At 40.2% G+C, this 24,482-nt stretch overlaps 1 protein-coding gene across 16 annotated transcripts in view; it reads right to left on the bottom strand.

Moving 5' to 3' along the window:
- TENM1 (teneurin transmembrane protein 1) overlaps positions 1-24,482 on the bottom strand; it is a 697,978-nt gene that overhangs the window by 192,146 nt on the left and 481,350 nt on the right. For 14 of the 16 annotated variants that reach the window (XM_039487530.1, XM_039487526.1, XM_039487540.1 and 11 more), the window contains 2 exons: positions 16,349-16,441; positions 14,145-14,383 (listed from right to left, as the gene is read on the bottom strand). In XM_039487530.1, the coding sequence (XP_039343464.1) occupies positions 14,145-14,383; positions 16,349-16,441 (332 nt within the window). The remainder of the gene's footprint in view (positions 1-14,144; positions 14,384-16,348; positions 16,442-24,482) is intronic. The other 2 variants (XM_039487541.1, XM_039487542.1) reach the window with 1 other exon arrangement.

Raw genomic sequence — 24,482 nt, 5'->3', positions numbered from 1 at the left:
GGGACTGGGAATGGCTGAGCCATTACAAACACTGAATCTATCTCCCCTTGTAAGTATTCTCACACTTCTTATCAAACTATCTGTACTGGGCTATCTTGATTATCACTTCAAAAGATTTTTTCTCTTATTTACTTGGCCTCTCAGAGTTGGTAAGACAACTCCCACCTTTTCATGCTCTCTGTATGTGTATATATATATCTCCTCCATATATGTTCCATCCCATGCATCTGAAGAAGTGGGCTGTAGCCCACAAAAGCTTATGCTCAAATAAATTTGTTAGTCTCTAAGGTGCCATAAGTACTCCTGTTCTTTTTGCGGATACAGACTAACACGGCTGCTACTCTGAAACCTATTTGGAGGAAGACAGCTTATCCTCCATTAAATCTTCTAAGTAATATGCTAGTAGCATTATGCTATGATCAAGTTATGAGATTCTGTGCCTTACAACTGTTACATTCTTCATTTGGATATGATTTATCAAGATGAAGAAAGGGATAGTGGTTTCTGGTCTGGTAATCTTTCCTGAAATGAAGATTTGTGCCACATGGCTATTATGTCCCTCTTGACTTGTAAGCATTTTCCTCTCTATAAGTAACACATTTTTATACCTCAGGAATAAAAACCTCAGGACAATGAAAAAGAGGCTTCTTATATTCAGTCATATAAGGCCCAACCTGGTTTCACGTTTCAAACTGAAACCTCTGTTAGAGTTAGGGACAGACAAATAAACAATCTTGGCAAACAGCACAATGAAGTATGATTGTTTGGCCTTTGTCAACTCTTTCTTTCAGTAGAGCTAAGGATTTGTAACTATACTGGAAATGTCCAAAATTTCTAAGACAAGCCTCTGCTAGTATCTATTAGTCAGACCTAGAATCATACAGAATAGAAACCTAAGACATCCAGCTGTGAAACCCTTACTCACCTAAATAAGCACTTCTGGACTCAAGTAATCCCACTGAAGTATTCACTAATGTGATTTAAGGTTGCACAGCTGTGGCCCAACTTGAAGAGTTTAACAATGTATATTCTACTGCATTGGTTCCCAAACTTCTTCCGCCGCTTGTGCAGGGAAAGCCCCTGGCGGGCCGGGCCAGTTTGTTTACCTGCCACATCTGCAGGTTCGGCCAATCGCAGCTCCCAGGGGCCTTGGTTCACCGCTCCAGGCCAATGGGAGCTGCTGGAAGTGGTGGCCAGTACATCCTTCGGCCCACGCTACTTCCAGCAGCTCCCATTGGCCTGGAGCAGCGAACCAAGGCCACTGGGAGCCGCGATCGGCCGAACCTGCGGATGTGGCAGGTAAACAAATCAGCCTGGCCCGCCAGGGCCTTTCCCTGCACAAGCAGCGGAACAAGTTTGGGAACCACTGTTCTACTGTATTCTCTGAGCTTTCTGAATGGCGTAGAAAGCTACACAATTGATATTATCTATCAGCATGTTATTGAGGTATATGTTTCTCAAAACCTGGCCCAACCTTACAACCTGCTAACACCCAAACTTGCACTACTGCCCTTTACAGTGTGTGAAAAGGGACTGAAATAAAGGACAGGACACAATGGAAAATAGCAGAGTGTTTGAACTTGTGCAACATTTTCTATAATATTAATGTGACGACCCAACACCTATCTCTGATGTCTGCTATTTCTAGTAATAAATAATGGGATAATGTCAATGTCTTTTTCATAGGAGAGTTGTAAATGTGTCTGAAATAAGTGATATATCTTGGGACAATAGGTCCGATTTTCAGAGGTGCTGAAGTCACTGGAACTGCACGGGTTAAGCACCTTTGAAAACTAAGCCCAGTGACTTTGCACGCTCAGATAATATGCTGATAAAAGGCTTGGGCATTATGAAAGCAAAGTGCTATGGACCAATGGTTATTCTTGGGTCAAGTCCAATAACACCTAATTAAACAGTCAAATCATCAAGTAAGAATAAACTATTGTATCATACTTTAAGAAAACAATGATTTAGTGGAAAACTACAGAAAATAAAACCATATGTTCTTATACTAATAAAAATTCCTTTGTAGATTTGTGTCACCCTATTTTTAACATCTGATTTGAATTTCCTCCACAACTGCTAATTGTTGCTTGACTTTTTAGTTTTATGATAAGACTCATCTAAGCAGCAGATGCTGCATCATAAAACCAGAGTATTTAGAGACAACACTACAGAATCGTAATGTATTTTAATATCATCTATATCAATACAGAGCCAGAGATAAAGACAGCAAAACACATTCAAGATACTGAACCATACTTATGTGCTGATGACTTCTGTGTGCTAAAGCCAGTTGATATAACTGCACTTATCATTTCCCTTTAGCTCCTTATCTCCAGGCCACAGTGAGGGCAGGTTGAGCAGGGAAGCCACCCAGGGTGCAGAGCGGCCAGGGGTGCAAAAACGGGGCGGTGCGCAGGATTGGGCCCAGCGGTGTCTGCCCCAACTCCCCTGCAGGATTGGGCCCAGCAGCATCCGGCCAGAACCCAGGGTGCCCAGCATTCTCCCCCCCACCCCAAATCACAGGCTCAATGACCCCATCGGGAGCAGTATCCCTAGCACTAGGACCTTGGCTCCTCCTGACCATGCTCATTGCTCAGTAACATCTGCTAAAGCTGCTGCTCTCGCTGGGGATTAAAAGGGTTAAAGGGGGGGAGGGGCAAATTGAGAGTGGGTGGGGAAGGTCTGAACAGGGGGTGTAAACTGGCTGGGGGCGGGTGCAGGAGAGGGGCCAAAGAGCAAATTTGGGAGAGGGGTAGGAGCCAGGGTTCAGCCCAAGGGGGTGAGGGACTGCCAGATGGTGGCAGAGGGCAAAGTCCCAGCACAGGGAGGGGCAGAGGCACAGTTACCCTGATAGGATGAGCCACTCGCCTTGTTTACAAAATAGCACGGAGGGGCAGAGAGGCTTCCATGCTTAGAAGGAAGTGTTCAGACAAGAAAGAAAAAGTAGTAGTACTAGTCCTGGGCTGCTTGTGATTTACAGTAGGGGAAGCAACAGAAGAACCAAAGAAAGTAAAGTAAAACATGGCTCTATAGTCACCACTCTGTATTTGTAAAACACACCCTGCTCCCTCCTTTAGCTGTGTTTTCCTGTTACTATGACCACCCTTACTTGTTGCTGCCCCATCCTGATTCAATCGGTATTACAGAGAACAGAATAAGGAACCTCCCTCTGATCCACTGTTATAATGCTCCATTAACTCCAGCAAGGTGCACTCACACATCAGGAAATTGATACTGTCAGGGCCAACTGGCCCAGGATGCTGAACATACCTTGGCTTTTCTCTTAAAAGGCCTCTAATTTTGGACTGGGGACAATTTTCAGTTGTGCCCACACATAAAAATTCAGGCCATTTACTGTATAGGTGACTAAACCAATACAGAAATCTGCACTGGGTGCAAATGTGGATTGGGGCGGCTGGTGAGATATACACTGGCAAAGAAGCATGTCCACTGTGATCTGTGCTCGCAGCATTCTGGGCTGTGACCTAGCCAGTCTGTTCCTGATACCTTTGTCTATGAAACCAGGCCACCCTTCTCTACGAGAACTTGGTGATATGTCCATGTAGCCACCACAACTATGATATTGGCTTTGTCTCACACCGAAGCACAGCATAATCTGATTTCACAATCACAACCATATACTTTCTTCTGTCTCCACACTTAGGTGTGAGGGCCTCGCCTGGCCAGAAGTCAAATGTCAGAGAACCATACAGTTAGAAGGGACTGCAAGAGTCATCTAGTCTAACCCCCTTCCAAGATGCAGGATGCATCATGCCTCTTATCAGCTGTCACAGCATAGCTTCCCTCACTGAATGATACTTCCCACAGTGGCCTTATACAAACAAGTCATGCTAATATAATCCTTCCCCTTTAAAGGGGTATTATCACAATATGCTTGGCAGGATTCCACAGGAAAAATTATCAGGTATAAGCCAACCATAATATTGTACCAGCAAGCAAACAATAATAAATATTCTTCTTAGAAAACTAAAATCACTATGCAAAAAGGTAAAAAACAGAAATCTTACATCCTCTCCTCCACAACATGGCTGTCTCCCTCATATAAAGGCCAGAGAAAGGGTGGCTTCTGCTTATACAGAGTCAAATGCTATGCTGGTAATTCGATTGCTAGATAATGCACCTCCCTGGTAAATTCATTCTTTGTTTACTCTTGAGACCTTTTATTCTCTGATGTGTCATTGAAAGAGGTGGCTGTTTGTTCCAGCTATAGTCTCACGGTGGGGTGATGGAAAACCACCAGTATCACTTTTTTTATTTTTATAAAAACAGAAATGCAATTTTATGTCTTTCTGAATAAGTTTCATGCCATTAAGTCATTGCAGTATCCATATTTATGGTACGATTATTTTCAGTCCATGTTTTTTTCAGTGCCTGTCAATGAGTTTAAAGGTTATATAGGAGGATACTATAAGGATATTAAAGGATTGTGTGAAATTAATGTGACACTTAAAAGAATCATACAGTAACTTATAATCTACTTACTGTACTGATATGCAAAAATAAATGCACTCTCATTACTCTATAATATCCTAATTCAGATTATCTAAAAAAAAAAACCAGTAGGGGCGCAAATATGCTTGCTCACCCCGGGCACTAAAATGCCTAGTTACAGATCTGCCTTATCTGTATTATACCCACTAACCAAGTCCATCAGGAGTACTTCTAACATGTCACAAACATGCTTTCAAACAATGGTCTTGTCATTTAAAGTCCTCCAAACCTGTCAAGAGATCTGTTTCTTTCCTACACCCCAAATTATACTGGTGAGAGGTGCAGCTTTATTCCATATAGACCAGTGACAAATGTACAAAGCAGGACATATACATCAAAGGAAAACTAGGACTCACCCTTTTCTATATTACAACTCAAGACAGAAGACCTTAAAATCACATTATTATTGTTATACATGGTTAAGATCTTTCAATAATTTCTAGAGATTTATAAAATGTATATGTCATAATTTTGGGGTAACTGTACCTATATTCCCCCTCCAACATCCTTCAAGGGCACATTTCTTCTTAAGGTAAAACATTACAGAGAAAAGATGATAGAAAATAAAAACACACATGCATGCTAAAAAGCTTACCAGAGGTCACCTCAATGCCATCCTAGGGCTCTGGAAGGTTCTAGTCCTTCAAAACCCATAGCTGAGTTTTCCCCAGGGTTACAAGTTCACAACCATCTTAGATCCAGAATGAAAGTTAGGGCATGTCTTCACTAGCAACGTTCTTTAACTTGTCTGTATGGTCACGGCACACTAGGGGAGTAGGTACCAGTGCGGCTCACAGTGCTTGTGCACTGTCTACACTGCCACTTTACAGCACTGAAACTTGCAGTGCTCAGGGGTGTGTTTTTTCACATCCCTGAGCGAGAAAGTTACAGTGCTGTAAAGTGGCAGTGTACACAAGGCCTTAGGTAGATCAGTCCTTTTTATTTTTTTAAATACAGCTCAGGACTTTGATCTTGGCCTTAACAGTTAATCAGCAGATGATAACTCTCTCCTCAGGACTAGCTTGAAAAGGCTGGGTATTTGCATAACCGGATAATAGTTGGGTAATTTACATTAACCTCTTAAGAACATAAGAATGGCCATAATGGGTCAGACCAAAGGTCCATCAAGCCCAGTATCCTGTCCTCTAACAGTGGCCAATGGCAGGTGCCCCAAAGGGAATGAACAAACAATTATCATCAAGTGATCCATGCCCTATCACCCAATCCCAGCTTCTGGCAAACAGATACTAGGGACACCATTCCTGTCCATCCTGGCTAATAGCCATTAATGGACCTATCTTCCATGAATCTATCTAGCTCCCTTTTGAGCCCCGTTATAGTATTGGCCTTCACAACACTCGCTGGCAAGGAGTTCCAGAGGTTGACGATGCGTTGCATGAAAAAATACTTTCTTGTGTTTGTTTTAAACCTGCTACCTATTAATTTCATTTGGTGGCCCATTGTTCTTGTATTATGAGGTGTAAATAACCCTTCTTTATTTACTTTATCTATATCACTCACGATTTTATAGACCTTTATCATATCCCCCCCTTAGTTGTCTCTTTTCCAAGCTGAAAAGTCCCAGTCTTATTAATCTCTCCTCAAACGGAAGCCTCTTCCTAGGGAATACCCAGGAAATCCAGTTAACATTTATTGTCCCATAAATCAATACTTGTCTGGCATATTTTCAAAATAATCTTTTGAACTCCTAATTCGTGCACTGGTCACATCTCCTCCCCCTGCCCCTCCAAGAGTTTACATACAATTCTGGCCCACAGTAACACAAAAATTTAAAACAATGAGGTTTTTTAAGGATATTGCAGGAAATTGACACATCTGTCACAGTGTTATTTATCATTTTTCTCTCATTCCCTATATACCTATGCATGAAGCTGTGTTGGAGACCTGTTAAATGTCTGAGAAGGGACTGTTAGCACTTTTGCACTGTTGAGATTTAAGTTCTTCTATGAAAGTTGTCTTGATGTATTTGGTCAAGGTGTTTGCTTTGTTTTTTTTTTTGTACTGTGTTTAGAGATTTAAAAAAATCTAAAAACTACCTATATTTCTGATCCTGCGAGTTATCCTGTTAAACCCTGCACACACTTAGCCCCATAAATCAGTGGCATCAGGGTCTGTATCTTTATTTCTCTATATACTGCTTCCCTCCTATCTTCTCAGGAAAAACTAATCTTGTCATATTTCATCTCTCCAATTCTCCACCCACAATCAGTTATATTGGCTTTTTAGTAGGTACTACATTTTATATACATTCATCCCTTTCTAAAAGAACACAACAACATTAGAGGAAAGAAAGATATTAATATTTTTAATAATGTATCACAGACATTCTTTCAGTTGGGGAGGGAGGAAGTAGGATTAATGAGTGAAGGTAAAACTAGGCAAATATTCACCCTGCAACAGACTCAGTGTTTACTGATGCTGATTATATCCTTCTTAAGTCTTAAAACAAACTAAAGCATAACAAGGACCCAAATGAGTTGCTATTTTGCTGACATCTTGAGATTCATCCATTTGTAGAACAATTCATGAAGTGTATATCTCAGAAGGATTATCTCTAGCTATGCATCCATAACTTATGTGGCATGTACTGTATGAAATGTTTGTGCAATTCATTTTCCTCAATTTTTAAATTGCCTAATCCAGAAAAGTTGGAAAAGAACATATACCAATTTTAGCCATGTAGAGACATGGACAACCATATAAAATACAAGTTATTTACATGTGCTGTAGATGGTATCAGCATTAAGAGGCGGATTTGGTTGATTTCACAGTGCCATCTTACATATGGACCCATAGGTTAATGTATAACTTGTTTTCTCTATTCAGTCTTTCATCCTGTTGGCCATTTAGTAAACTGCTAACTACTCAAAAGCTCAGACTCTCAAGAATCACGAGAGAAGCTGCTGCATGTATTGCGCTTCTCAAACACTGATAAAATGCATTAACCTCACCCTCTTCTGGTGTGTTGCACACACTCATGTCTTATTGACGTCTTCATATGGCTAATTAGTAAATTCAAGTAATTGTGTTCAACACTGTGACAGGGTGCTGGGCAAGAACTGCTGACTCAGCCCTCTGTCATGCCAGCTCCCATTAAGGGAAGTAAATTGGAGCTGGCTAGAGAAAATCTGTACCTAACTGGGGAATGGGAGATAGTTGGCTGCCCAATTAAAAGGAAGCCGGAGGAAAGGAGGAGTGAGGGAGTAGAAGCAGAGTGATAGCTCTTCCCTCCTGGGTGCAGACACTAGAACTCAAGCTGTGTATGGTTAAAAGGCAGTGGGAGCACAACCTATAACTAAATGGCACCAGCGGTTACTGAATCCCAGGGTCTCATAGTGACTGTCAGCACAGCAGGGGGAGGAGCCAAGAGGGCCCTGCAGCGCCCTATTACAAAGATTGTCACCAATGCATCAATTGCCAAAACATGTGATGGGGCTATATGTATGCAGTCAGCATTTTCTGTGCTCTCTGCAACAATTATTATGAGTTTGCCACATATTCATAGGAGCTCACCCTGCTAAAGCTAAAACAGGATATTTGGTAGACTGAACACTGTGACTATAGATTTTCAAGAAATCAGTCTGTGCTGCTTTTCAAACAACCACTTCAATGCTCCCCTTGATCTCTGTATGAGATGCATTTATATCAGTGGTAACAGCAAAAAAGTATGCGCAGTGGTTTATAGATTAAAAATGAGAAAGTAGACAAAATGTAGTAAAACCTTTACTGACTTGTAGTTCAAAAGACAAAAACATAGAACGAGTGGATGCTTTCAGCTAAAGCTTCCAGACTTTCCCTATGGTGTTCCCACTGGTACAGAGAACAAAAATGGATCTAGCTAGTTACAAGGAAAATATTTCATATTTTGATTAGAGAGAAGTAAACCACAATTCAGGCTGTTTGGATCCAAATTTTTGGCTTGGCTAATTAGAAATATAGAAGCCATTTGCAAAATTTGAAGCTGGAATCAGGTTTGGATTTCCAACACCTACTATGAATGGGGGTTGTTCTGATCTGGGGTTTAGATTTTGGGTCCATCTGAAATTGTGATATATAGCTTTTAGGTCTAACAACAGGAAAAACAGTTTCAACAGCACACTAAGTTGCTGAATGATATGCATAAGAGCAGGCTTACATATTAAGAAAATATCTACATTCATTTGGTCTGAAATCAGTTTCCCACATGGCAACAGGTATTTTATTAAAATAGAAGGAAGTTTGATTTTGTCATTTGCAAGTTTCCCCTTATCCTTCATAATAGTAATAGTAGTAATAACAACATTAATAACACCACCACCTAACGCTTATATAGCGCTTTTCATCAGGACATCTCAAAGTGCTTTAAGAAGGTGGTCAGTCTCATTATCCCCATTTTACAGATGGGGAAACTGAAGTGCAGGGAGATAAAGTAACTTGCTCAAGGTCACCCAGGTTGTCTGTGCTAGAAACAAAATCCAGGTCTCCTGAGTCCCAGACCAGTGCTCTATCTAGTACGAATTTGATCCTGCAACACTGAAGTCAATGGGAGTTTTGCTATTGACTTTATTGGGAGTAGGAACAGGTTCTGTTTGCATAGTTTAGTGATACTGCTACACAGTTTGGACCCAAGCATGTAATTCTTACTCAGGCAAAAGTGCCCCAGACTTTAACAAAACTTCCCTTGAGTAAGGATTGCAGGATTCAACCCAATATGAATCACAGTGAGTGAAAGGAAAAGATTTGCGGAGTGAATTTTAATTGTGGAGTATTTCACAAAGTACGATTACAAAATCTTTTCATACATTCACCTACTCTTATTTAAAACATGAACATTTAAATTCTTGGCATGAAAAGATATGCAAATATGAAACCCTAGTGAACGAGTGAACTTTCAAAATAGTTTATATGCTATTATTCATCCCTAACAAAGGGAAAGAATTAAGGAACCTGACTCATAACAGCAGACTCTGAACATATTTAAATATTTAATCTGCCAGATATGGGCATGGTGAATATTAAAGCTGAATACTCTAGTTAACAAGAATTTACTACAGAACTTTTAGAACTAAAACACTTTCCTGGATAAACAAAAAGATAGATGCATCTTGGGACATTTCCCAATTTAACACACACATTTTCTAGTCTAAAAATGATTTTTTTTACATTTAAAGATAAATTATTCTCTATTATCCTTCCCACAGAATATTTAATATCTATAAAAGAAATACACATTTCTCACACAATGAGAAGGCAATGTTCTACCACAGACATTCTTGGGAGGACTATGATAAATATAGATGTCCACTTAAGGCACCTGTGGGGTTCTGTAGGGCTTATCCCATCCTTTGTTCAGTACATTAGAAGGGCTAATAAGGAGGCAGGATTTATGGTACCCATCAGCGTACTGATGACATCCAGCTCTAATCTCCAGTAAAGGTGGCTGAGCACTTTGCCCAGTGGCAGGATGAGGGATGAAGTGAGATGGTATTGGTGTGATAAGGAAAGCAACCAGATGAGGTTGAAATAAAATCTATGGACTTTCCTAATATGTCCTCCAATCGTTACACAAGTTCACAATAGAGGCAGCTTATTACACACTCAGCTGCTTTTAACCAATCACATACCAGCAGTGGCCAAGCCCACTTTCCCATCTGCATTAGACTAGAAAGTCACAACTTTCCTTCTGTTGCTAATAGCATCTAGGTCTTTGTCACCTGTTGGCTAGATTACTTCAATGAGCAATTAATGGGGCTATACGTTGAATCAGGTGTCAGAAACTTTGGTTAATACAGAATGCTGCTGCATTTGTTAAACAGAGCTTCTTGAGAGGAGTATATTGTGGGATGGGGGAACTGGGATCACAAGAAGATAACGCTGCTCGTTTTGGTTGAAGGCGGATGGTGCATGCTGGATGGGGGTACCTTCTTCTGAGTGACAGCTGATGCTGTGTGCTGCTGAGTAAGGGTGCTGAGAGAGAGTTAGGGAAGGTGCTTTGTCTCCTTTCCTCCTCTTCCTATCAATCCACTTGCAGTGTTCTTTGCCTCAGGGAAGCATTGCTTAAAGATAGTGAGAAGCTGTGAGGAGGAGACACCTCATTATCTTTAAACGCTGGCAGGGAGGGTTGGAAGACTGACAAACCACAGCAGCAATGGAAAGGCAGAAACAGGAGAAAGAACTACTCCTCCTTCCTTCTCCTTAGCTTGTTTCTTCTGGATCCTAGCAGCCATTAGCCATTTTAATCTCTTTGCTATGCCTCCTCTGGCCACACTTTTGCGTCTTGCCTATGGATCATGACCCCCTATTTGAGAGATGTTGGTATATATTATTCTCAGACCGGAACAGCGATTGTGCCAACTCCCACTTAGTTTTCCACACACAACATGCTTATTCAAGCTTTGTGCATACAAGATGCCAGGCTACTGCTCACTCCAATACATATAAATGAGTCTTGCATGGGTAATTTTCAGTTGGAAAACTGAAAGCAGTTCCAATGGCTGTTTAGTTATGATACAACTCTGCCTTGGGAGAAGTTGGCCAGATAGCTGCTGCAGGACACTTCACTCAGCCAAATACAGCTCCAAAAGAGCAAGATAGGATTCAGGTGGTGGTGGCATAAAATAACTCAGAGTTTTGTGTTTAGTGGAAAGACAGTTTTTCACAGAGTGAAAAACACTAAGTAGAAAACATCAATGTGTAGGAGTTTCAATGACACTGAAGGGAGTTAGGCACCGAAAGCACTTTGAAATTCAATGGGATTTGGGGACCCAAATCCCATAATGCACTTTGAAAATTCTAAGCAACATTTTTATTTTTCACAAACATGGGTTTTCCCATATCTTTTCAATAGATTCAACAGCAGTGAAGTTTTTGGCACATCTTTAGAATATACCCCCTAATATTATTATTGTACAGACAGGTTTTATATTCAAAACATTATTTTGTAAAACTGTAAAAAAAGTGTTTGTATTGGCGGTAGGGACCTTGGGCTCGTCAATGTTTCTTAGACAAAATTAGCACTGCAGAACAAAGCAAGATGTTCATCAATATCAAACATACATGGCAGCATTGTTTTAATTACCGCGTATACTCTCACTCTATACACCAATGTGATGTTTTTCATCTCTCTCAGGGTCCAACAAGAAAAATATATTACTTAAATTTTTTATTGAAAATATTTAATCAATCAAATGCAAAAAAAAAACAACAAAAATGAGGGAAAAGCACAAAAAAGAATTCTTGGGCTATATTTTTTGATACTGGAAACTGAAGTCCACTATAGTCACAAAACAGATACAGATCACAGGAAAATGTACAAGCAAAAACAACATCTATACAAACCACATTGTCCCACTAATATACCCCTTTTAGGTAGATATAAGAGGGCAGTTCAGCCTCTGTGTCCCTTCACTGAAAGAATTTGCTGAAGAGATTGACAAAGACAATATAATTGGTGATAGAGATTTTTGTAAAATGGAATCTGTTTATTAGAAACAGGACTGAAAACAAATTCATCATGTAAGCCACTGAGCACCAGCCAAAAACTAATGACTTTGTCATTATTAACTTAGACCAAATTTGAAATACAAACGAGAAGCAAAAAGGCTTCTTATCCCATAACCCCTGAGGACATGTTTACACTAAAAACTTAAGTCGAGCGATATTAGGTCAACTTACAGCCACCGCAGTAATTACTGCAGCAGTGGTTCATGTCACACTTTCCTCTTTTGGTCGGTGGTGCTCATTGGGAGCACTTCCACCAAGCTAAGTGGGGCAGTGTGGGGAGCTGAGAGCCCAGGCTCTCAGGTCCTCTTGCAGCTCCCCACCAGGAGCCTGGTTGTCCCACAGGCTCCCCGCTGGCTGCTCGCCACCTCTGTTCCCTGCTCTTCACTGGGAGCAGGGCAGCCGCCTGGCTCTCACCTCCCTGATCTCCTCTGAGAGTGGGGAGCCGGGAGCCTTGGTGCAGCTAGGCACCTTGTGGGGAGCCGGGGCAGCAGCCTGACTGGGAGCGGGGAGCTGGGACTCCAGGGGCAGCCGGCTCCAAGTGGAGAGCTGGGAAGCGGGCAGCAGCCTAGCTGGGAGTGGGGAGCACTTTCTTGTCAGTTTCATGGCTCCAGCATGGAGCCATGAAATTGACAAGATTGGCAGCCAACAGGGGATTGGTAACACAGTGTCTACATGTACACTGCGTTGGCCTAACTACACCGACATTAGCCCTGTGGAGGTGGAGTTATTATATGAGTGTAGTAAGGCACTTAGATCGGTGGGAGCAAGGCTGTAATATGTACACTGACAGTTAGGCTCACATAAGCTGCATTATGTCGACTTAATTTTGTAGAGTAGACCAGGGTAAGTCACTTGATTTTTTTTTTTGGGTGGTAGCACTTTAAGAGATAATGCCAATCTGTATCTTCTAGTACTGTGGTGTGATTCCCATAATTATTGATTCTGAAGGGAGTATGTCCAATGACTATGCAAAACTATATGTAGACCCTGCCATGCTTGGCGGTATTGCAGATATCTGGTATATCTAAACATCTCTGGATACTTTTTTGCTAAGTGGTGCCCTCTCTTTCAGATGACCTCATTTTAGTATTCATACTCAAGGCACAAATATGTATTGGATACTTCAACTCTTGCTTGCTTATGAAGTGATCACTATATAAACTAAGAAATAATAGTATGTGCGCGTGTGTGAGTGTATACACAAATCTACAAAATAATTCCATTTGTTTGGAGAATATTACAGTCACGTTTTAGAATTCATATATTTTATAAAACTCAAAATTTAGACTACAAAACCACCCAAATGTGGAAATTAATGTTCAGTGAAACTAAAATGTCACCTAGAAAGTCGATAAGATTTGCTGTCAAGTGAGTATGATTTTTAATCACAGTGACTCCAAGCACAATTACAATATTCTTCTTCCAAAAGGAGGAAGGAGAGTTTAGCCATTTTGATTAATTCTGTCAGTGCATTGTAATAACAAAACTGCAGAGTTATTTACTAAGCAAAAATGAGCCTGAAATGAATTAAGAGTGCATTTCAATCTGTGCAACATTTTTTATCAAACATAAATTCAATATAGCAACAGCAAAATATATCTTATAAAGAAAATATGGCACAAATATTAAGTATATTTAAAGATAGCTGCAAATCTAGTCAAAGAAACTTAGATTAAGGAGACAATATCAGTGTTTTAATTTGTGATCACATCAGAGAAACTAAATGTTGCTAGCAAGGCAAAATCCAATTGAAAGTTCTTTATCAACATTATTTAAAAGTAATAGAAGTAGCAGCAAAAGTTATAACTCAGTGTGAAAATCAGACCAACTTTTAATTCAAGGGAAAATGGTCAATGACAGCAATTAAAACCAGTGGGAGTCCTCAACTAGTGTAAACATGTTGTCTTGAATAATATTTCTTTTTTTTTCATAGGCAGTATTTGTGGTTAACAGAATATGAGTTAATTAGAACTCCATGTTATTTTCAATCTCTGGCCTAGGTTGTATTTTGCTTTCTGGGATTTATGAAGCACTCCCCTGAAAATGTTATTAGTAAAACATGATATTTATATTAAGGTGAAAACAAGTATGGTAATTGAACAGAAAGGAAATAAAAGGCTTACCAATAACATAGGCTAGCAACAGTGCCAGAGTAACTGTAATAGCTGTAGCACTCAAAGCAGTGCACTTCCAGTTGCAGCACCTGTAAGGTTTGTTAAAAGTGAAGGCCGGTCTAGAAAATGTACTTCTAGGAAGTGGCCTAGGAGGTGGAGAATAAACCGTATTGGATGTTAAAGGATAGTTCTGACTGGCTGCACTGAAGATAGCTGAAGAACCAGATCCATGTTTAAATAGGAAATGCCTATGAAAAGAAGACAAAGAATCATGTTGTAAAAACTGAATTCATCCTCTAAAATAGGGAAATCAACTGCATAAACATTATGTGATAAATACTGTGGGTTCCTACAAAGATATACAAAAAAGACAGAAGATGCATGCACGGGAGTACTCTCTGTTTTCTGAGTCTGAAGTACAGTCTTTTGCCACATTCTGACTTTCTCAGCCATTTATTAGCAGGGCTTCTGTTTTGGAGGGGGTTATTAATTTCATTTTTTGAGATTTATTTTGTGTTTTATGTACATGTCTAAAAATCAGGGTGAAGGGGGGTTTGGGGCTCTCTCTTTGTATATACTGGAGTGAGTAATGTCTATTATATATATTACTCATGACAGAAGTAGATACTGTAATGAGCAATCTCTTTGTAATGTTCCCTAGTTCACTTTAATGTAGTTCTGCTTCAAAGAGCACTACATTAAAGCTCACTAGGGAAGCTTTAGTGCTTACCAGCAGGGTTCTACACAGTGTAACATGTTGATGCGCTTTAGAAAGCAAACCCCCGTAATCCACTTACTGGTCCATGTAGACAAGACTTTAGATACAAGTAACCATTCCAGTATTTTTCTAGTGATTACTGGATAAACACCAATTTTCATTTATTTATTTATTTGTGTATTACGGTGCTCTATTGATGTTTATTGTCTAAACCAAAAAATCAGAAGCCCTATTTATTAGTAAAAGACGACACAGGAAATGCATTCTAAACTGTACTCTCAATAGCTCAAATCAAGAATATTAAGAAATGATTATATTGCAACAAGCCCATTTGACCTTAAGGACATGGTAAATATATGTTCCTGACAAAGGTACAATAAAATATACAATGGGGCGATGAGTATAATATTCAACATTTCCACTGTAGGATTTTAAAGAAAAGGTTACAATTCTCAAAGATGCTAGATCATATAAAATAAAAGGTAGAACAGTTTACCTTTTTTAAGGCCTTTGTACTCAAATCTCTTCTGTAGAAGAGTAACTAAATCAGAATATAAATTCTCACATTAAAATTTTTTGTCATCCACATTAGGGGATCTTCTGATGATCCACAAAGCCAGATTCTGAAACCCTTACTTATATTGAGTAGCATTGACTCATGCAAGTCTTCAGTGGGATTACTCACATGCATAGGCACTGTTTAATATGAATAACGATTACAGAATTTGGCGCTTACATATGAGCATCTCATGTTACTTTTCTGCTCAGCCTATTCGCACACATTTAGGATTTTTTTATTATGCACTGATATTTCACAATATGTAGTGCATATAATTTCATAACAAATATTTTGAGTTTGGCCTTTATGCACCACCTTACTTAATAGATAGTAATTCTTTGAATATACTGAATACAATAATATACTGATTTGTGTAGATTAAAGAATGTTGTACATCACCCAAAGAGAATTTATCCATATTTCTACGATTTACATTGCATAGAAAACAGCACATACATTTTAGGACTTAACACTTGGCTAGTCACGTCACAGAAAAATTGAATAGCTCCATTCCTACATTTCGTATACTATTTTTAATGGTCTGTTTAGGTATTTCAAGTTCAAATTAAGACTTAGCTTTTTATCAAGGGTCTCATCCAAGGCCCACTGAAGTCAATGAAAATATTTCATCTGGCTTTGGATTGGATCCCTCAGCAATATATCAGGACATTTGTTTTGGTCTATAGTAGGAGCCTTACTTATGGGATCCTGCATTTACCTACATAGGCATCACACCACTGCAGTCTCTGGGAACCAATAACATTACATAAGACATCAAACCATCTGTGGGACTATATTCTTCTCCTTCCCTCATATTAGACTGTGCATAATTATTTTGGGTGGAATATTTCTTTCACTTATCTTTAGGGTAATGATGCCAGGCCATTCTTTTAGGTTGTTATGGTGAAAAGGCTTTTGCAAAGATGTGGGTCTTACTTTTCGCTTGGTAGGTGGCAAGATACGTGGTCATCCTGATTTCTGGTGGAAGGGAATTCCACAGCCGAGGGCCAGCAAAACTCCCACTCACTTCTATGGGAGCAGGATCGGGACCACAATGTGAAATAAGGAAAAAGGATATAATAAATTCTTGTTTGTTTTCCCAAGTCAATATTTCTTTAATTGGTTTACAATTTTTGGACACAATGAGACGAAATTGTTATTTCCTTTAAAAATGGAGACCTATTGGATTTTTGAGAGTTAATGTAAATGGTCTAATATATGCAATATTGATTGTTCTATATGGTACATAGTTCAAAAAGATCAGAGGAAAAGGCAAGGAAATGCTGAACTGAAAGCTATTATTAAGGCTGTAATGGTCTAGTAATCAATAGCCAGCATAATTTCATTCTCTTATAAAAGGATTTTAAAATGTTGGTTCATAGCTCGATCGTAAAATATTTCAATGTACAGAATATATTTTGTATTAATACAAGAACAGTATTTGAATTAAAGTACATTTGAGCTAAATTCAACTCACATCCCTTAAGATAGATAGAGGTCTATATTTGCAGTTAGGAGAGTTTATGTATCTCTAGTTTATTATTATACAACTAAGATTAGGATGTAATGCTACCTTAAAAGTGATCTACCAATGATGTACTATCAAGAAAATGTTACAAATTGTAACAGTTTATGCCTTCCATTTTTGGGGGAGTATAATGAGTGCATAAACACGTTTTCAGATTATCTGAAAAAACAGCGGAAGCATAAAGACAAATTTGCAATACTAGACCGTATCTATGGTCTCATAAACTTAGATGATTATTCATCTGTCTAAGTACACTGCTTCCCCCAAAGGACTTTAGGTATACTAAAATGTTGCTATCAATTCTATAAAATTGGGCTCTATGTACAGAGAAAAATGTTAACAACTATAGTTCAAGGCTTTATATGTAAATACAGCTTGGTATGTATCACCTTCTAATAGTAAAGGCAAGACATTTTTAAGACTCAGAATGTAAGGAAATTGAGAAAAATTATAAGCATGATTAATGGAACCATCTGATAGTAAATAGGAAAGTTTTAAATGGTCATGCAAACGTGTCAAAAAACTGTAAAACAGAGATCATGTTCTCTCACTCAAAAATGCAATATAAGACGTAATCTGTTTGTGAGATATAAATCATTTAATAATATTACACTGATAATTCCAAGAAACAAAGGAAGATAGTCACTGCTCAGTAATTATTTCACTGTATAAAACATGAACTCGGAAAACATTTTTTCCCTTGTAGCCCTGTGGCCCATCTAACTTTTCTTGCACTCAACTAACATTTCTCAGCCTCAGGTTCACATCACAGTGGAACTGCACATAAATCAAGGAGGGTGAAGCTCAAACAAAAAATGCACCGTAAGTTAATGAAAAATTATAAAGAAAAGCAGTTAATGGGATTTACACATTTATTTATTATGATGTTCTTGTACATGCTTTTGGGGGGCTTACCTGCAGTAGTACTAAGTCCTGTACAACCTCTATATGTTACTGTACCTGAGGTACAAATGTGACTGCCAGGCAAAGCACAATGCTTGAATCCCTTTCTTGGTCCCATCTGACTCTTGTGCCAGTGGCCCACAACCGACAGAATTTTGTAACTGCCAATCCCTGCCCTGAAATGTACACTTTTACTCTATCTCTTGAATGTATGCTTCGTTTAAGGAGTCACTAGGCTTCATAAATGTGGTGGGGAGATTTACCACAGCATGGCGGGAGGGGGGGGCGGGTGATGCTCATAGGAAAGAGGTGGGTATTGGAATGTTGTGAGTATACAGAGATGAATGGAGTATGTGGATATAAGTGAGGAGGGAGCTGCGTATTTCAGGTATTATTTCTTATAGAGGCTTGCAAAACCTAAGACTGGCCCTGATATCCATAATTCATTTCAGGGGACCATAATGAAGGACACTCCTTTCCTTAAAATGATATTCTTTATAATATTGGAAGAGACATTGGGTAGGAGTTCTGTTTTAAAGCTTGTCTCTTATGGGATATAGTAGAGATTTTCAGATGAATGAAAAGATTCCTCGTATTACTTTAGAGATGACTGTCTGAATTAGGTTCAGGTTAGGGATCAGAGTCTGGATGTGTGGAAAATCAAGGGTAGGGTTTGGTGTCTGATTTGACATTGCCAATAATCTGGCAAACTCTTGAGAGGTTTTAATACCCTTCTGGTTTTGAATCTAAACCAGTGTCAAAGACAGTTAGGGAAAGGCTACATTTATGGAATTCCAACACTAAAGAAGCAAACATTTATATTGATATTAAAATCAGATACACAAATATATATGATTATCTCCCTCTTCCACTAATTTTATATGTTACTCATCTTAGCTCTTTGGGATAGGACTATGTCTGCCCCTAAAAGCTTTACAGCATCCTGCACAATGAGGCCCTGATCAACATTTTGCATGCAACTTTCACTTCATGCTCTTGAAACAAAAATACCAGTGAAAATTCAAAACAATTAAAGCAAATAATAGTATCGTATTATATTTTGACAATGTTACTGGAGACCCATACAGAGTAATCCAATAATAATTACCCTTAAGATATTAATAAAATACTGCTACAGTAACCAAGTTAACAACATATAACTCCCCCTTTTTTATATCTAACCTGCTGAGAAAGTTTCTTTCTGACCTTGTTTTCCCAGCAATGGCCCAGGATTCAGTAAAGGACATTGAGAGGAGGGATAGCTGAGTGGTTTGAGCATTAGTCTGCTAAACCCAGGGTTGTGAGTTCAATCCTGAGGAGGCCACTTAGGGATCTGGGGCAAAAATTGGTCCTGCTAGTGAAGGCAGGGGGCTGGACTCAATGACCTTCTGAGGTCCCTTCCAGTTCTAGGAGATTGGTATATCTCCAATTATTACCTATTTTTTTTATTACCTAATCACTTCCAGATGTAAACAGTGGGGCTGGCAGTTAGCTACTTACCCTCAGTCCTAGGCTGAAATCTCCAGGTTTGAAAGTCTCTGTGTTCATTTGTCTATTTAATACATTCTCATTTCCATTAAAATGACTAATTTTTGTAAGAGAAAAACACACAGTAAAGGACAGAGTTGAAAACATTCCACTAATAAAGCTGGAGAAAATAGGAATGCAAGAGAAACCTTGAACTAAGATGTCCAAAGATTAGTCTGCGTTGCACATATGAAATATAAAAGTCAAGTACATAATTAAATGGGCACACAACTGCCCTTGCACATACTTTCAGTAGCAAAACAAACTACTGAATGTCTGAATAACAACACATCTGGGAAGTCCTGGGTTTGGTCACCTAAGCATTTCAATTCGTTTTCAACTCACTCATCCCCAAATGTAACCGTGGATGTCATAGTAATTCAGAGCTAGGTTCCACCAAGAGTGGTGAAGGGGATGTGGGGTGCACAGCTGCTGAGCTTACAAGGCGGACTTCTCTCTGACACTGTCAGAATACCTTCTTCAGGTACCCCTAAAGCACACATTAGAATGGCAGCTACAGCAGATTTGGAGAGGTTCCAGTATACTTGCCCTTCTGTTCTGGTTAGCATGGATTAAAGGCAGAGCCATGGGCTCACTGGTTGCGTCTATACTTGCAGGTAGGGGTGTGATTCCCAGCTCGTGTAGACATACTCATGCTAGATCTTATCGAGCTACCACACTCAACAAACAGTGTAGCTGCTGTAGCACAGGCAGCTGTGAGCAGAGGCACGGACTATCTATCCTTAGAGCAAACCCACCTGACTCCCGTGGGTATGTACTTGGGTGAAGGGGCTAGCCCATGCTACCATGGCTATACTTCTATTTCTATAATGCTAACTCGATGAGAGCTAGCCCAAGTACGTCTACATAAGCTGGGAATCACAGCCCTAGCCTGTAGTGCAGACATAACCTTTGAGGTTTTGGGCATAATCTGAATAATTTAATTCTAGAAATCTGAATTTAGATTACCGTTGCGGTTTCCAGAAATCACTGTTATAAGAGCAGTACAAGAACCTAAACAGAATATAGTTGAAATACACCTGGCTTTACAATAAATCATCAGTAAAAATGGATTTGCTGCCATATTAGTTCCCAACAGATATTTGCCTATATCACAAAACCACCTCGTATTGTGGCACAAATATACTGTGGCCATGCTACTATTTTTAGCATGCTAACTTGATGACAGCAATCATGACTATGTCTATGCGAGCTGGGAATCACACCCTGAGCTCCAAGTATAGATGTAGATATGGTTACCTACCCTTTTTCAGATACCCACCTCATGCAAGGGCACAAAGATGAAGCACGGATCGTACTCTTCAATAATATTCTGGCCAGTCCTTGTAGAGAGGCTACCCAGAATACAGCTCCTGGCTTGTAAAGCACGTCTCTACCCCCAACAAGGGGATACCAGTGGTGCTATACCATGTACCAACAACAAACCTAAACTATAGCAAAAACATGACACACACTCTTACAAAAAAACCAAATACAATGGGATATGACTCATTTTTTAAAAGCACAGGACCAGATGCTACCCTGAATTATATCCATTGCAGCATTGTTCCCCATTCTGTCTTATTATGCACAAATCCTGCTGGAGCAAGAATGCATATGGATGAAGGGGAAGGGAACAAGTGGTCATGCAAAGTTTTCTCTAATTTGTCATTTAATCTGATATTATTTTTACATACACAAGTGAGAATTTTTAAATGTCCATGATGCAATTGTATAATCTATTAGGAACACACCTGCATGCAAAACATAGGCATTTCAAATTGGACTGGTCTCTTAAATTTCTCTTATAAAAATGTTTCCTTTTATATTTATCTTTACTTTACATATTCTTTGAAAATTTAGCCCTGTAAACCTGTGGATACGATAGGATGTGTAAAGAGTCTTCTGTGTTACCCATTTATCGCTGTATTATAAAATACAACAAAGAGCAATGTGCTTCTGATTCATGTGTTTGAATTTCTGACAGCCTATGCAAGCTTTTTCTGTTAACCTTCTGACCGCACCTCAAGACTCTGATGCAGAAATCTGGGACAACAATTATATAAATGCAGGACAAAGAGCCAAAATCAATCAAGAATAGGCTCTAATAAGGGCAGTGTCAGAAATACAATATTAAGTCAAAGTCTAATTTATAGCCTTCACTGGCCATATAGTGAAGAAGCAGCCAAGAAAAAAGCCACACAGAAGACAGTTGAAGTCAGTCTTGAAAATATCAGTGTATGTTTTACTATAATGGTATCTGGCAATATATTACTACCGTTAAAGCAGCTTATGTGATTCTATTCTAAAATGATTTTCTGTGGTTTATACATTACATTCATCATAATATTGGCAGGTCTCAGTGTAATGGCTGGTTTAAAAAAGAATCCAGTGGGAGTTCCCAGTAACCCTATGGGCTGCTTGACACAGGCCCCGAGCACAGCACTACAACCCTCAGGTTTGTAGAACCCGGAGCCACTGCTGCCTAGTTGAAATCTGCACTGGAAAGCCCTGAAGGTGGTCCGGTAAGTGATTCCCTATTGGTTAATAGTTTTAATAAAGTTTCAGCCTCCAAATTCAACCATACTATGATGTCTGCATTAGTTAGATGTTTTGATCATGCCAAATGTAAGAATCTAAACTTTGCTGCCCAAAAATGTAGTTTAAATAAGCAGAGTTGAGGCAAGGGTCACTTTGAAAACATTGCATACTGTATCTATATATTGAGTAAAACTATTGTAACTTTTTAGCAGGATGTGAAGATTTTCAATTTAGTAAGGCCTGTGTGTTATGCTTCTAATTGAGTATATTGTAATGCTTATACTGTAGTTAGATTGATCACTAACTGGTACGCAGTGGGAAAATCATATCTATCTAGAAGCTGGAATTTCAATTTTTTCATATTCCATGTTTTTAATCTTCACCTCCAGAGAGATTAATTTATTCCTTTGCCCGTTTACATCAAAAGACTGCATTTGCCTATATGACATAGTAAAGTCAGCATGAGACTGGGGGTCAAGAACTTCTGAGTTCTAATCCCAGGTCTGTCACCGACCAAGAGACCGATTCAATTACCATTAAAGTTAATACAAGTGATTCGACTGGCTTCAAAAGTAGCTGGAGTGGGCCATTACTGAGTAGCCTTGATAACTTAGGATTTGTCTACACTGGCAAGTTACTGTGCAGTAAAGAAGCTTTCTGCGGTGTAACTCCGGAGGTGTACACACTGCCAGGCCACTTAGTGCACAGAAACTCCTCAGTTGTAGCACTGCAAAAAATCCACCTTGACGAGAGTCATAAGCATTAAAGCGCAGAGGCTCCAGCGCTGTATTGGCAGTGTAAACACATTACAGTGCAGAAAGCAATCAACTGGCCTTCTTAAATGTTCCATAATCCCTCAAGTGGCCACTTTGCTCATTGTTTTGAACTTGGCTGCCCTGGAGACATGCGCCCCTCCCCTTTCAAAGCGCTGTTTCTGACAGCGCTTGTATGCTGTGCTGATGTGCTCCGGGACACAAAGCAAACCATTAATGTGGAATGCTCATGCGGTTGAACACAGAGGCAGGTGTGTATGGTGAGAGAGTGAGTGCTGTGCAGAGAGCTGGGGAGGGAGACGGGGGGTGGGTCTGATGTCCGGGTTTCCATCTCCCCTTGCCTCAGGAGTGGTTGCTTCCTGCCGCTGTCTGAACTAACAAGACAGTATGCTGATACACTCTCTGTCCCCGCCCCATACACACACACTCCCTGTCACACACACTGCCGCTTCCCCCCCTTCAATTGAAAAGCAGCTGGCAATGTAGTAGGATGCCCATGGAACAATGGGATTGGGAAACCTGCATCATGTGACACTGTGCCTGCCCCATGAGGCATTGCAAACCCTTCCCAAAGCACCCTGAGGCCAGTTGCACAGTGGGATAGCTACCACAATGCACGACTCTCTTTGCTGTTGAAAGAGCTGCTAATGTGGATGCACTCCACCATCACAAGGAGCACAGTGTGGCCACGCAACAGCGTTTAATTCCAGTGATTTAATAAAAGTGGTATAACTTGTTGCGCAGAAACTTGCCAGTGTAGACATAGCCTAAGTCACTCTATTTTCACCACTTGATTTAAGCCCTGATCTAACCCTCACACTGAAGTCAATAGCAGTCTTTCTACTGACTTCAAGAAGAGTTGGAATAGACCATTAAAGCTATACAACTGTTGTTCAGTTTGTAAATAAATGAAAATTGTAACAGTTTATCTTAGTTAGAATCCACTAATACTTGAGAGGGGCCAGGTCCAAAATACTTCTAGATATGTCCCCAAATATCCACATACTCAAAAGGTACAGCCAACGGCCATGCTGCAATGTAACTGTTGCAAATATCACTTCCAGATAACGATGCTTGCAAGGGATACACCACAGCATGAAGCTAAATAGTATTTTACTTTCCAAATATTTCAAGGGGCTACATATACGCCGTGCCCCGCGGCCGGGCTGGGCGCCTCAGGCCCTGTTGCCATTATGGCGCTAAATATATACTCCCGTAGCCGCTGGCTAGCCCTACTTCAGAGTCTTGAAGGACCCGGTGGTGGGAATTAGGTGAGCGAATGGATTGAAGTTGGAGCAACACATCTACCACCACATTCCAGAGGTGAGTAACTCGCTTCATTCTTTTTATTGGTGGTAACCTGGCCAACTGTGTTCCTTGAACCGCGCATTGGTCGGAGTGCGCCTCTGCGGAGTGGAGGGTTAAGTGAGTGAGGCAGGCCGTGTGGAGTAGACCGCTGCGGAGGTGAGTGGATCGGAAGCGGCGGTGGGGACCGCAGGGAGCTGCTCTGCAGATTGGTGGGCCGAGATATGGTGTGAGGGCTCTGCAGATGGTCTGGGCTTGGCGTGTAGCCTGGTGGTCGGCGAAGGCGCGCGTGTGTGGTGGAGAAGTAGCATGGATGAGAGGAGTCGAATGGATGAGCCGTCAGCAGGCTCATGTTGTGGACGAGGAGATGGCGTCGCGTGGAGCGGCATTGGGTCTTGCGAGCTGGCTCGTGTGGCGATCAAACGGTGGCGCGAATCGATGCGCGCCGCAGGTCGGGCTTGGGCGTGCGAGGGAAAGCGCGAAGCGCCGTGGG

Source organism: Mauremys reevesii, linkage group 9, assembly GCF_016161935.1.
Source record: "Mauremys reevesii isolate NIE-2019 linkage group 9, ASM1616193v1, whole genome shotgun sequence".
NCBI classification, from domain to species: domain Eukaryota; kingdom Metazoa; phylum Chordata; order Testudines; family Geoemydidae; genus Mauremys; species Mauremys reevesii.
This window is presented reverse-complemented; position numbering and strand designations above follow the sequence as displayed.